At 34.1% G+C, this 15,123-nt stretch overlaps 1 protein-coding gene and 1 non-coding gene across 2 annotated transcripts in view; one reads left to right on the top strand and one right to left on the bottom strand.

Moving 5' to 3' along the window:
• The window catches only part of STPG2 (sperm tail PG-rich repeat containing 2), a 325,579-nt gene that overhangs the window by 138,707 nt on the left and 171,749 nt on the right, over positions 1-15,123 (top strand). Inside the window, exon 7 of the mRNA XM_064582835.1 lies at positions 5,606-5,766. Coding sequence (XP_064438905.1) covers positions 5,606-5,766 — 161 coding nt within the window. The remainder of the gene's footprint in view (positions 1-5,605; positions 5,767-15,123) is intronic.
• Positions 8,732-8,836, bottom strand: LOC123849143 (U6 spliceosomal RNA). Its single transcript, XR_006791974.1, has one exon. It is a non-coding gene; the product is annotated as a U6 spliceosomal RNA (small nuclear RNA).

Below are 15,123 nucleotides of genomic sequence, written 5' to 3'. Positions count from 1 at the left end.
AACATTTGTAAATATCTATGCCCCTAACATGGGAGCAGCCAATTATATAAGCCAGTTAATAACAAAATCAAAGAAACACATCAACAACAATACAATAATAGTAGGGGACTTTAACACCCCCCTTATGGAAATGGACAGATCATTTAAGCAAAAGATCAACAAGGTAATAAAGGCTTTAAATGACAGTGGACCAGATGGACTTCACAGATATATTCAGAACATTCCATCCCAAAGCAACAGAATACACATTCTTCTCTAGAGCCCATGGAACATTCTCCAGAATAGATCACATACTGGGTCACAAATCAGCTCTTAACTGGTACCAAAAGATGGGGATCATCCCCTGCATATTGTTGGACCACAATGCTTTGAAACTAGAACTCAATCACAAGAGGAAAGTTGGAAAGAACTCAAATACATGGAGGCTAAAGAGCATCCTACTAAAGAATGAATGGGTCAACCAGGAAATTAAAGAAGAATTTAAAAAATTGATGGAAACAAATGAAATTGAAAACACAACTGTTCAAAATCTTTGGGATGCAGCAAAGGTGGTCCTAAGAGGGAAGCATATAGCAATACAAGCCTTTCTCAAGAAACAAGAAATGTCTCAAATACACAACCTAATGCTACACCTAAATGAGCTGGAGAAAGAAAAGCAAATAAAGCCTAAGCCCAGCAGGAGAAGAGAAATAATAAAGATCAGAGCAGAAATCAATGAAATAGAAACCAAAAGAACAGTAGAACAGATCAACGAAACTAGGAGCTGGTTCTTTGAAAGAATTAATAAGATTGATACCCCCCTGGCCAGACTTATGAAAAAGAAAAGGGAAAGGACCCAAATAAATAAAATCATGAATGAAGGAGGAGAGATCACAACCAACACCAAAGAAATACAAACAATCATAAGAGCATATTGTGCACAACTATATGCCAGCAAATTAGACAATCTGGAAGAAATGGATGCATCCCTAGAGATGTATAACTTACCAAAACTGAACCAGGAAGAAGTAGAACACCTGAACAGACCCATAACCACTAAGGAAATTAAAGCAGTAATCAAAAATCTCCCAACAAACAAGAGCCCAGGGCCAGATGGCTTCCCATGGGAATTCTACCAAACATTTAAAGAAAATTAATACCTATTCCTCTGAAACTGTTCTAAAAAATAGAAATGGAAGGAAAACTTCCAAACTCATTTTATGAGGCCAGCATTACCTTGATCCCAAAACCAAAGACCTCATCCAAAAGGAGAACTACAGACCAATATCCCTGATGAATATGGATGCAAAAATTCTCACCAAAATACTACCCAGTAGGATCCAACAGTACATTAAGAGGATTATTCACCCCAACCAAGTGGGAATTATTCCTGGACTGCAAGGTCGGTTCAACATCCACAAATCAATCAATGTGATACAATACATTAATAAAAGAAAGAACAAGAACCATATGATCCTCTCAATAGATACAGAAAAAGCATTTGACAAAGTAAAGCATTCTTTCTTGATTAAAACTCTTCAGAGTGTAGGGATAGAGGGTACATACCTCAATATCATAAAAGCCATCTATGAAAAACCCACGGGGAATATCATTTTCAATGGGTAAAAACAGAGCTTTTCCACTAAGGTCAGGAACATGGCAGGGAGGTCCACTATCACCACTGCTGTTCAACATAGTACTAGAAGTCCTAGCCTTAGCAGTCAGACAAAAAAAGAAATAAAAGGCAGCTGAATTGGCAAAGAAGAAGTCAAACATTCACTCTTTGCAGATGATATGGTACTTTATGTGGAAAACCCAAAAGACTCCACCCCCAAACTGCTAGAACTCATACAGGAATTCAGTAAAGTGGCAGGATATAAAATCAATGCCCAGAAATACACCAACAATGGGACAGAAGAAAGAGAAATTAAGGAGTTGATCCCATTTACAATTGCACCCAAAACCGTAAGATACCCAGGAATAAATCTAACCAAAGAGGCAAAGCATCTGTACTCAGAAAACTATAGAATACTCATGAAAGAAATTGAGGAAGACAGAAAGAAATGTAAAAATGTTCCATGCTCATTGATTGGAAGAACAAATATTGTGAAAATGTCTATGCTACCTAGAGCAATCCACACATTTAATGCAATCCCTATCAAAATACCACCAACTTTTTTCAAAGAAATGGAATAAATAAGACTAAAATTTGTATGGAACCAGAAAAGACCACAAATAGCCAGAGAAATGTTGAAAAAGAAAACCAAAGCTGGTGGCATCAGAATTCTAGCCTTCAAGTCATATCACAAAGCTGTAATCATCAAGACAGTATGGTCCTGGCACAAAAACAGACACATAGATCAATGGAACAGAATAGAGAGCCCAGAAATGGACCCTCAACTCTATGGTCAACTAATCTTCAACAAAGCAAGAAAGAATGTCCAATGGAAAAAAGACAATCTCTTCAATAAATGGTGTTGGGAAAATTGGACAACCACATGCAGAAGAATGAAACTGGACCATTTCCTTTCACTACACACAAAAATAGACTCAAAATGGATGAATGACCTAAATGTGAGACTGGAATCCATCAAAATTCTTCAGGAGAACACAGGCAGCAACCTCTTTGACCTTAGCCACAGCAACTTCTTCCTAGAAACATCGCCAAAGGCAAGGGAAGCAAGGGCAAAAATGAACTATTGGGACTTCATCAAGATAAAAGGCTAAAATTAACAAGTCAGGAAATGACAGATGTTGGCGGGGCTGCAGAGAAAGGGAAACCCTCCTACACTGTTGGTGGGAATGGAAGCTGGTGCAGCCAGTCTGGAAAACAGTATGGGGGGATGGGTTAGCCTCGTGATGGGTATTAAAGAAGGCACATACTGAATGGAGCACTGGGTGTTATGCAACAATGAATCATGGAACACTACATCAAAAACTAATGATGTAATATATGGTGATAAGCATAACATAATTTAAAAAAAAGAAAAAAAAAAGAAAAAAGCTTTTGCCCAGCAAAGCATACAGGCATACAGTCAACAAAACCAAAACACAACCGACAGCATGGGAGAAGATATTTGCAGATGACATATCAGATAAAGGGCTAGTATCCAAAATCTATAAAGAACTTATCAAACTCAACACCTGAAGAACAAAGAATCCAATCAAGAAATTGGTAGAAGACATGAACAGACATTTCTACAAAGAAGACATCCAAATGGCACAGACATATGAAAAAGTGCTCAACATCACTCGGCATCAGGGAAATCCAAATCACAACCTCAATGAGATATCACCTCACGCCAGTCAGAATGGCTAAAATTAACAAGTCAGGAAACGACAGATGTTGGTGAGGATGTGGAGAAAGGGGAACCCTCTTACACTGTTGGTGGGAATGCAAGCTGGTGCAGCCACTCTGGAAACAGTTTGGAGGTTCCTCAGAAAGTTGAAAATGGAGCTAATGCATGACCCAGCAATTGCACTACTGGGTATATACCCCAAAGATACAAATGTAGTGATCCGAAGGGGCACATGCACCACAATGTTTATAGCAGAATGTCCACAATAGCCAAACTATGGAAAGAGCTGAGATTCCCTTCCATAAATGAATAAAAAAAGGAAATAAAGCCTTTAAATGACACACTGGACCATAAAAAATATGTAGTATATATATACAATGGAATACTATGCAGCCATCACAAAATACAAAATCTTGCCATTTGCAATGATGTGGTTGGAACTAGAAGGTGTTATGCTAAGCGAAATAAGTCAATCAGAGAAGGACAATTATCATATGGTCTCACTCATATGAAGAATTTGAGAAACAAGTCAGGATCAAGGAGAAGGGAGGGAAAAATGAAACAAGATGAAACTGGAGAGGGAGACAAACCATAAGAGACTCTTAACCTCAGGAAACAAACTGAGGGTTGCTGGAGTGGAGGGGAGTGATGGGGTGGCTGGGTTATGGACATTGGGGAGCGTATGTGCTGTGGTGAGCGCTGTGAATTGTGTAAGGCTGATGAATCACAGACCTGTACCCCTGAAACAAATATTACATTATATGTTAATAAAAAAAGTGCTTAGTGAAATAGTCAATTTACATTTAATTGTAAACTTCTTTTCTTGTGGATTGTTCTTGGACAAGCAACAGCTCACAGACCACATTTTGAGTAGCCTGATCTTAGTCAATTTCTGTATCTTCAGACATGGAACTTGCAGCCCAGAAAAACAAATGAGATTGAACTTATGTTTTATAACTATTTAGTTGTAGAGCTAATTTAGTACAGTTAGTAGATAACTTGAGTATAACCAAGTTAAGTGTTCTCTCAAATATATATTACATTTTATGGATGGATATTGCTGCTCACCAGAACTGATTTTTTAATATTACTGATTTATAAAACATATGTACAAATATAAAAATATACAAAATATAAAATTTGTTTCAAATATTCACTCAGATTGCCACTGTAGAAAATATTCTGGGTTATAAATATGTCCTGAAAGGTAAAAGGCAAAAATAAAGTAACTGCTGTGATAGGAATATTGGATGATAGGTGATTTTTTTCCCAAATTGATTTTTTTAAACTCAGTACTCTTATTTACTATATTTCTCTTAGAATATGCTATCTATGATATTTATAAACTTCAATAAATGTGCTTAGAGAGCTATATAAATAAGATTTTAATAATTTCTAAAAGTTAATTTGGTTCAGTTTTCTATATAAGTTTTAGTTCAATTCTTATAATTGTAAGCAAAAACTTTCCACATTTTTCAAAATCTTTTTTTTTTTTTTTTTTTTAGTTTAGGATTCATTCCATTGCCAAATTAATTTTTAATGTTGCTACATCAACTCTTTAATACTTTTTGGCATCAAGAATTTCTTCCTTCCTTTCTTTTCCTTTCTTTCTCTTTCTTTCTTTCTTTCTTTCTTTCTTTCTTTCTTTCTTTCTTTCTTTCTTTCTTTCTTTCTTTCTTTCTTTCTTTCTTTCTTTCTGCTTTATTGAGGTATAATTTACAGAATAAAATAATTCATTTAAGTGTACAGTTTAATGAGTTTTGGTAAATGGATGTTGTCAGGTAACCACCACTAAAATTAAATTTTGGCAATTTCCATCATTTTAGAAATGCTCTCTCATTCCACTCTGCAGTTAGTCTCCACCCATTCCAGGCTACTGTCTCTGTCACTATGATATTGCATTTTCTGGAATTTCATATAAATAGAATCATATGTTTTTCAGGATTTTTTCTATCTTCTTTCACTTGGTATCATGTTTTTGAGGTTGATTCATATTATTGCATTTAAATTTCCTTTTTATTGCTGAGTAGTATTCTACTGTTTGGGTATAGCATTTTTTTTTTTTTTAATTCACCAGCTTATGGACATTTAGTTTTTTTTTTTCATTTTTCTTGGGAAAATACCTAGGAGTAGAATTTCTGGGTCATATAATAAGTATGTTTAACTTTATAAGAATTTGACAAATTGTTTCTCTAAATGTCATACCATTTTACATTCCTGCCAGCAATATATGAGAGTTCTTTCTAAAAAAAATTACTTAAAGTTACTCAATTTAAAAAAATTAAAAACATGTTTATTCTTACCTATGGCATTCCTCATGACTTCAGGTCCTGGGTTTTATAATATCCTAAACAATACTATAATCGACAACTTTAGCAATACCTGCTTGATGAAACAAAAGAAAAGTGCATTTGGTTCTTCTGTTCCTCGGACTATCTTCCTGGTTCAGAAAGAAGGTTTTACTGCTCCTGGTCCTGCTGATTATCAGGTAATTTGTGAATACTAAAATAATATTCTTTATATCTAATACCAAGGCATAGGGCTTAAAAATTACATGTAGCATATATGCCTCATTATTTTAAGCCATACTATTATTATTATTTTTTTAAGATTTTACTTATTTATTTGAGAGAGAGAGAGAGATAGACCGAGAGAGAGCATGGGAAGGAGCACAGGCAGAGGGACAAGCAGACTCTGTCCTGAGTGCAGAGCCCAACATGAGGCTCAGTCTCATGACCCTGAGGTCAGGACCTGAGCTAAAACTAAGAGTCAGATGCTTAACCAAGTGAGCCACCCAGGCATTCCAAGCCATACTACTATTATAGAAATAATTTTATGTGGTAATTTATGGCATAAGAACAAACATTAATTTGGTTCTCAACTATGTTTGTAATTTCTTTTCGAAAGATGGATCTTATTTATTTCTTTGAGGATCTCATATTATTTCTTTAAATACATATCTTCATTTTGAAATTGCTCCACTAAAAAAAATAAAATAAAATTGCTCCACTATTTTCTGAGAGTAATTTAGGTCTCCTTTAAATGCTTTTTGTGGTTTTATAATTTTTGTGTAGAGGTCTTATACATCTTTATTAGATTTATTCCTTGGTATTTAGTATTTCATGTTTTTTAGTTCTAATGGTACCTTTTAAATATTTTCATTGTTTAGCTTTCTGCTATTGGAATAAAAAAATATAATAGTCTTTATTAAAGATTTGCTTTACCAATGATCCGTACTTCTTGCTAAATTAAATGATTAATTCTATTAATTTATTATTAGTTTTAAAAAAATTTCCTCAAGCACAATTATGCCACCTGTGAATGACAGTTTATATTTTTTTCTCCAGGTGTTTCATCTTTTATATATTTTTTTGCTTTACTAGACTTCTGTGTCTCAGAACAAATCTCAATAATATTCATAGGAATTAAAAAATATCCAGTATTCAAGAAGATAAAATTCACAGTGTGATATCCATTAAAAAAAAAATTAGTAGGTATGCAAGGAAGCAGGAAAATATAACCTAGAATCAGGAAAATAAAAACAATCAATAGAAAAAGCCCAGAAATTACAGAGATGATAGAATTAGTAGATAAAGACATTAAGCAGTTATTATAACTATATTCCACATGTTTAAGAAGTTAGGGGAAAGATTGAACATATTGAGTAGAGAAATGGCACAAATAAAAAGACACAAATTGAAGTTCTAGAGATAGCAAATATAATATTTTTAAAAAAGTACACTGTCATTAACAACAGATTAGAAAGTTCAGAAGAAAAGATTAGCGAACCCTAAGACACTGGTAGAAACTATCTGAAATGAAACAGTGAGAAAAAGGACAAAAATAGTGAATAAAGTATCAATGAACTCTAAGTCAATTTGAAGTGGCCTAATATGTGTGTTGTTAGCATCCTTGAAGGAAGAGAAAAAGTGCAGGGGCATAAAAAATATTTTAAGAAATAATGAAAATTTCCAAACTTTGATAAGAACTAAATACCCATTTATCCATGAAGCTCAACAAGACTGCAACACAAAAGATGTTAAAGAAACTATGCCAAGGCATATTATAAACAAATTGACTAGAATGGTTAAAAAAAATTCTTAAAAGCACAGAGGAAAAGGATACATAGCATTGAGGAACAAAGTTAAAAATGACAATATATTTCTTGTTGGAAATGATGTAAGTCAGAAGACAGCAGTGCAACATTTTTAAGTATTAAAAGAAAACAGTTGTCAACCTGTAATTCTATGATAGGCTAAAATATCTTTCAAAATGGAGAATAAAATGAAGACCTTTATATATATATAAAAGCTGAAATATTCATCCCTTAAAGACCTGCATTAAGAGAAATGTTAAAGGAAGTCTTCCAGGCAGAGGAAAATGTTACCAGATGGAATCTGGATCTATTTAAAGTAATACAGAGTATCAAAGATGATAACTATGTGGGTAGATAATAAAAGCTTTTGTTGGATTTCTCATTTTATTGAAAGCAGAATGTCGTACATGTTTTTGATTTACTGATAATTTACTTTCACAAAAGGTAGAGGAAGCTATGGGAGGAACTCATGTCTTAGCTTAATTTTGACTAAATAAAGGAGAACTAATGAAATAGAAGGGAAGAATCGTTTGCAAATAGTGATAATGTTATTTTACAGTTTAGAATTGTCAAAGAAGAGATTCTGGACATGGTTAGATATGTATAAGGAACTTAGATAATTCCTATTTCAAAATGATCAGCAGATAACAAGAAATGTCCTTAAGATCAGAGACTCTAACAGTGAAACTAACCTAAAAGTGTTGACAAGAAAATAACTCATGAGTAAAATTTTGAAAATGCAGTTTTGCTACACATTAAACTTTTTAGAAGATATTTTTAAAAGGACATTGTAATATATGTGTATGTATTTATTATTCTTTCTCCTACAGAATTTGAGAAAGTTTAAAAGAATGTACATATGGAAAAGTAAAAGTAGCTAACAATAACAATAAAAAAATATAGATGGAACAGATAGATATTTTATAGGTAGAATATAAATAGAAGTTAAACATTGGGGAAGCTTGAACATAGTTGTCAAATCATAAAAGAACATGTACAAAACAGTGGAAACATGGTATCTGTCCTATAGTAGACACTAAGGAAATTATAACTGAATAAATGAGTATGAGAGAGAAGCATAGAACTGTACTCCAGGAAGCTTAAAGAGAAGGAAAATTTATTGTAAAAAATACTACAGAAAATTAAAATTAGTTTGTGTAAGTTTGGTTTGACAAAAAAAAAGTAGCTAAAAAGAACTCTGTAGGGGTGGGGTAGATGAAATGGGGATAGTAGAGCCACTGAAATGCTGAATTGGATTTGTCTTTCCTATCAGAGAAAATTATTTTCAACCCAGAAAGTGGAACACACATGGTTTATAGGAAGTTGAATCCTAAGATGTTTATGGTGGTAATGTAAGAATACCCTAGTGCAATGAAGTTAAATTTACAAGTCATTTTTTCGCAGGGTGCTAATCTTCTCTGTGTTGTTCCAGTTTTAGTATATGTGCTGCCAAAGTTATCACTCTAGTGCTTTAAATTAGTTAAAAACTTCAGATATAGCTGAAATAGATCTCATTGTAATGAAAGAACAGCTGTAAATCATTATCTGTAATCTCTGGGAGTTGCTTAAGGTTTGTAGGCATAAAAGAAAAATGGAGTAAATAAAGGCTTTCCTTATTTAAACAAAAATTAAAATTTCACTGTGAGATTTTTATGAAACTCTTACAAAATATTTTATTTATATATATTCTAATGTAAAAACTATACCATTAAATTTACCATCTTAATCATGTTTAAGTGCTGATATAAGTATATTTGAAATGCATCACTCTCGCCACTATTGTTCAACAGTACTAGAAGTCCTAGCAACAGCAATCAGACAACAAAAGGAAAGAAAATATATTCAAATTGGCAAAGAAGTCAAACTCTCTTTTCGCAGATGACATGATACTTTATGTGGAAAACCCAAAAGACTCCACCCCCAAATTACTAGAACTCATACAGCAATTCAATAATGTGGCAGGATACAAAATCAATGCACAGAAATCAGTTGTTTTCTTATACACTATCAATGTAACTGTAGAAAGAGAAATTAGAAAATAGATTCCATTTACAATAGCACCAAAAACCATAAGATACCTCAGAATAAACCTAACTAAAGAGGTAAAGGATCTATACTCTAGGAACTACAGAACACTCATGAAAGAAATTGAAGAAGACACAAAAAGATGGAAAAACATTCCATGCTCATGCATTGGAAAAATAAACATTGTTAAAATGTCTGTGCTGCCCAGAGCAATCTATACTTTCAACACCATCCCAATGAAAATTCCAATGATATTTTTCAAAGTGCTGGAACAAACAATCCTAAAATTTGTATGGAATCAGAAAAGATCCCAAATCGCCAAGGAAATGTTGAAAAAGAAAAACAAAGCTGGGGGCATCACGTTGCCTGATTACAAGCTATATTACAAAGCAGTGATCACCAAGACAGCATGATATTGGAACAAAAACAGACACATAGACCAATGGAACAGAATAGAGAGCCCAGATAGAGACCCTCAACTCTGTGGTCAAATAATCTTTGACAAAGCAGGAAAAAATATACAATGAAAAAAAGACAGTCTCTTCAATAAATGGTGCTGGGAAAATTAGACAGCTATATACAGAAGAATTAAACTTGACCATTCTCTAACACCATACACAAAGATAAACTCAAAATGGATGATAGACCTCAATGTGAAACAGGAATCCATCAAAATCCTGGAAGAGAACATAGGCAGTAACCTCTTTGACATCGGCCACAGCAACTTCTTTCATGATACATCTCCAAAAGCTAGTGAAACAAAAGCAAAAATGAACTTTTGGGACTTCATCAAGATAAGAAGCTTCTGCACAGCAAAGGAAACAGTCAACAAAACAAAGAGGCAACCCACAGAATGAGAGAAGATATTTGCAAATGACACTACAGATAAAGGGCTGGTATCCACGATCTATAAAGAACTTCTTAAACTCAACACCCAAAAAACAAATAATCAAGTCAAAAAATGGGCAGAAGACATGAACAGACAGTTCTCTGAAGAAGATATACAAATGACTAACAGAGACATGGAAAAATGTTCATCATCATTAGCCATCAGGGAAATCCAAATCAAAACCACATTGAGATAACACCTTATACCTGTTGGAATGGCAAAAATGACAAGGCAAGAAACATTAAATGTTGGAGAGGTTGTGGAGAAAGGGGAACCCTCTTACACTGTTGGTGGGAATGCAAATTGGTACAGCCACTTTGGAAAACAGTGTGAAGGTGCCTCAAAAAATTAAATATAGAACTACCCTATGACCCAGCAATTGCACTACTGGGTATTTACCCCAAAGACACAGATATAGTGAAAAGAAGGGCCATATGCACCCCAATGTTCATAGCAGCAATGTCCACAATAGCCAAATTGTGGAAAGAGCTGAGATGCTCTTCAGTAGACAAATGGATAAAGAAGGTGTGATCCATATATACAATGGAATATTACTCAGCCATCAGAAAGGATGAATCCCCAACTTTTGCATCAACATGGATAGGACTGGAGGAGATTATGCTAAGTGAAATAAGTCAAACAGAGAAAGTCATTTATCAGGGTGCCTGGGTGGCTTAGTTGTTAAGCGTCTGCCTTCAGCTCAGGTCATGATCCCAGGGTCCTGGGATTGAGCCCCGCATCAGGCTCCCTGCTCAGCAGGAAGCCTGCTTCTCCCTCTCCCACTACCTCTGCTTGTGTTCCTGCTTTTGCTATCTCTCTCTCTGTCAAATAAATACATAAAATTAAAAAAAATGTCAATTATCATATGGTTTCACTTATTTGTGGAACATAAGGAATAGCATGGAGGACATTAGGAGAAGGAAGGGAAAAATTAAGGGGGGAAGATCAGAGGGGGAGACATGAACCATGAAAGAGTCTGAAAAACTAAGGGTTTTAGAGGGGAGGGTGGTGGCGGGATGTGTTAGCGTGGTGATGGGTATTAAAGAGGGCACGTACTGCATGGAGCACTGGGTGTTATATGCAAACAATGAATCATGGAACACTACATCAAAAACTAATGATGTACTGTATGGTGAGTAATGTAACATAATAGAAAAAAATAAAAAAAAACAAAAATAAATAAATTTAAATTTAAATTAATCTAATAAATTTTAAAATCTAATAAAATTTAAATATAATTAAAAGAAATGCATCATGAACGTTAGTCGTTTTTAGAATATTTTTGTTGTATTTTGCTTAAAATGTACTAGAAGTTAATTATTCTAAGTAACCCGACATTTAAATTTAGAAGAATTATTAGAATTATAACTTGCAAGAATTCTTTATAAAACCCTCATTATAATCTTTATTCTCCTTTGCAGATAATGAGACAGTATAGCATAGTGATTATTAGCATGATCTCTGATGTCAGAGTACTTGAGCATATTTTCTTGCTCTGTCACTGACCTTGTGTAAGTTATTTAACCTCTTTATGCCTTAGTAAGATAGAGATCATTATAGTACATACTACGAAGCATTATTGTGAATACTAAATGAATCAATACATGTAAAATACTTAAGCTTCTGGCACATAGCAAAAACTTAATAACTTTTGTTACTATTATTAGTATTATTTTTTAAGATTTTATTTATTTGACAGAGAGAGACACAACGAGAGGGAACACAAACAGGGGGAGTGGGAGAGGGAGAAGCAGGTTCCCGCAGAGCAGGGAGCCCGACGTGGGGCTTGATCCCAGCACCCTGGGATCATGACCTGAGCCGAAGGCAGACACTTAATGACTGAGCCACCCAGGCGCCCCTTTTGTTACTATTATTAATAATTAAAAATTACCCATAGGATTAACACAGACTCTTTTTGTTTATGTAAAATTTGACAAACTACAATCAAGAGTGAAAGATATACACTAAACATGTCTAAGTTTTAAAAATGCAGTCTGATAAACTGTTGAACTGCAGTATTAATCCATTTATATTTAATGTGATTACTGATACATTTGTGTGTATAGAAGCCATATTGTTGCATATATTCTATTGGCTTGCTTGTTTTAGCATTTTTTCTTACCTCACCTTTTTTTTGACTTAGTAAAATATTTTATATTTTTCTATTTCATCTATTTTTATAACATTTTTAGTTATGTATTATTTTATAGTCTTTTAGTGCTGGCCACCAAAATTATAATATGTATCCTTTACTTTTGCAGTTTAATAAAAAGAATTACTTTTACCACTTCTCAATATGCTAACTTAAAACATTTTAGCTCCATTTTCTACCTCCTATTTTGTTAATTTTTGTCATACAGCATAAGTTTATGTATATTTTGAGCCCTTTGAATATTACTGTTTTATACAATCAATATTTATTCATATTTACCAAAATATTTACCTTCTCTTTTGTGTTTTGTTTCTTTCTGCATTTCTGGTTTCTGTATCAAATCATTTTTCTTCTGCCTGAAAAACTCCTTTTAGTGCTTCTTTTGTTTAAGGTCTGTTGATGATGAATTATTGTAATTTTGTCTGAAAATGTCTTTGTCATTTTTATTTTGGGGGGATTGGATTTGTAGGGTGGGAGTTATTCTATTGTTTTAGGCCTTTTGTCATTTCCATTGAGAAGTACATTGTTAAGTTTATTGTTACTCCTTTGAAAGCAACTTTTTTTTTTTGGTATGTTTCTTCAATGTGTCAAAACTGTGGTTCTCTTTATATTTATTTGCCTGAGGTTTGTAGAGCCTCTGGGTTGATGTCTTTCATCAGTTTTAAGTAACTTTTACTATTATTGTGTATTTGAGACCTTTCTTGTTTCTTGAGAAAGGCTTGTATTGCTATATGCTTCCCTCTTAGGACCACCTTTGCTGCATCCCAAAGATTTTGAACAGTTGTGTTTTCAATTTCATTTGTTTCCACAAATTTTTTAAATTCTTTAATTTCCTGGTTGACCCATTCACTCTTTAGTAGGGTGCTGTTTAGCCTCCATGTATTTGAGTTCTTTCCGACTTTCCTCTTGTGATTCATTTCTCATTTTGAAACATTGTGGCCTGAAAATATGCCGGGAATGATCCTTATCTTTTGGTATCAGTTGAGACCTGATTTGTGACCCAATATGTGATCTATTTGGAGAATGTTCCATGTGCACTTGAGGAGAATGTGTATTCTGTTACTTTAGGATGGAATGTTCTGAATAAATCTGTGATGTCCATCTGGTCCAATGTGTCATTCAAAGCCCTTGTTTCCTTTTTGATCTGCTTAGATGATCTGTCCATTGTAGTGAGTGGGGAGTTAAAGTCCTCTGCTATTATTATATTATTATCACTGTGTTTCTTTGATTTTGTTATTAATTGGCTGCTCCCATGTTAGGGGCATAGATAATTACAATTGTTAGATCTTCTTGTTCAGTAGACCCTTTAATAGTGATATAGTGTCCTTCCTCATCTCTTATTACAGTCTTTGGTTTAAAATCTAATTTGTCTGATATAAGGATTGCCACCCCAGCTTTCTTTTGATGTCCATTATGGTGATAAATGGTTTTCCACTCCCTTACTTTAAATCTGGAAGTGTCTTTGGGTATAAAATGAATCTCCTGCAGGCAGCATATCTATGGGGCTTGCTTTTTCATCCAATCTGATACCCTGTGTCTTTTGATTGGGGCATTTAGTATATTTACAGAGTAAATACTGAAATATATGAATTTAATGCCATTGTATTTCCTGTAAAGTCCCTGTTACTTTTGTTGTCTCTGTTCCTTTCTGGTCTATGTTACTCTTGGGCTCTCTCTTTCCTTAAAGGATCCTTTTCAATATTTCTTGTAGGGCTGGTTTGGTGATCCAAATTCTTTTAGTTTCTGTTTGTCCTGGAAGCTTTTTCTCTCCTATTTTAATGATATCCTAGCATGATAAAGTATTCTTGGCTGCATATTTTTCTCATTTAGCATCCTGAATATATCGTGCTCATCCTCTCTGGTCTGTCAGGTCTCTGTGTATAGGTCTCCTGACAGTCTAATGTTTCTACCCTTATAGGTTAGGTACCTCTTGTCTCAAGCTGCTTTCAGGGTTTTCTGTTTGTCTCTGAGATTTGCAAGTTTCACTATTATATGCTGAGGTGTTGACCTATTTTTATTGATTTTGAGGGCAGTTTTCTGTTCCTCCTGGACTTGAATGCCTGTTTCCCTCTCCAGATTAGGAGTTCTCTGCTCTCATTTGCTCCAATATACCTTCTGCCCCTCTCTGTCTCCTTCTTCTTCTGGGATCCCAATTATTCTAATATTGTTTTGTCTTATGGTATCACTTATCTCTCAAATTCTCCCCCTGTGATCCAGTAGTTGTTTATCTCTCTTTTTCTCAGCTTCTTTATTTTCCATCATTGGTCTTCTATATCACTAATTCTCTCTTCTGTCTCATTTATCCTAGCAGTTAGAGCCTCCATTTTTGATTGCACCTCATTAATAGCCTTTTTGATTTTGACTTGGTTAGATTTTAGTTTCTCCAGAAAGGGATTCTCTAGTATCTTCTATGCTTTTTCAAGCCCAGCTTCTATCTTTATAATCATTATTCTGAACTTTAGTTCCAACATCTTACTTATTTACATACTGATTATGTCCTTGGCAGTCAGTACTGCCTTTTGTTCTCTTTTCTGAGGTGAGCTTTTCCATCTTGTCATTATGTCCAGAGAAGAATAGATGAATGAGAGAACAAAATACTAAAATGGCAACCACAACCCTAGAGAAATACACACTAAACAAATCAGAAGAGACCAAAACAGAAAAAAAAAAAAATTAAAAGAAA

Source organism: Mirounga angustirostris, unplaced genomic scaffold (assembly GCF_029215605.1).
Source record: "Mirounga angustirostris isolate CCGP_5_RB_7025 unplaced genomic scaffold, mMirAng1.0.hap1 SCAF_2, whole genome shotgun sequence".
Classification (NCBI taxonomy): Eukaryota; Metazoa; Chordata; class Mammalia; order Carnivora; family Phocidae; genus Mirounga; species Mirounga angustirostris.
Note: the sequence above shows the minus strand (reverse complement) of the source record. Positions and strands in the feature narration are given on the sequence as shown.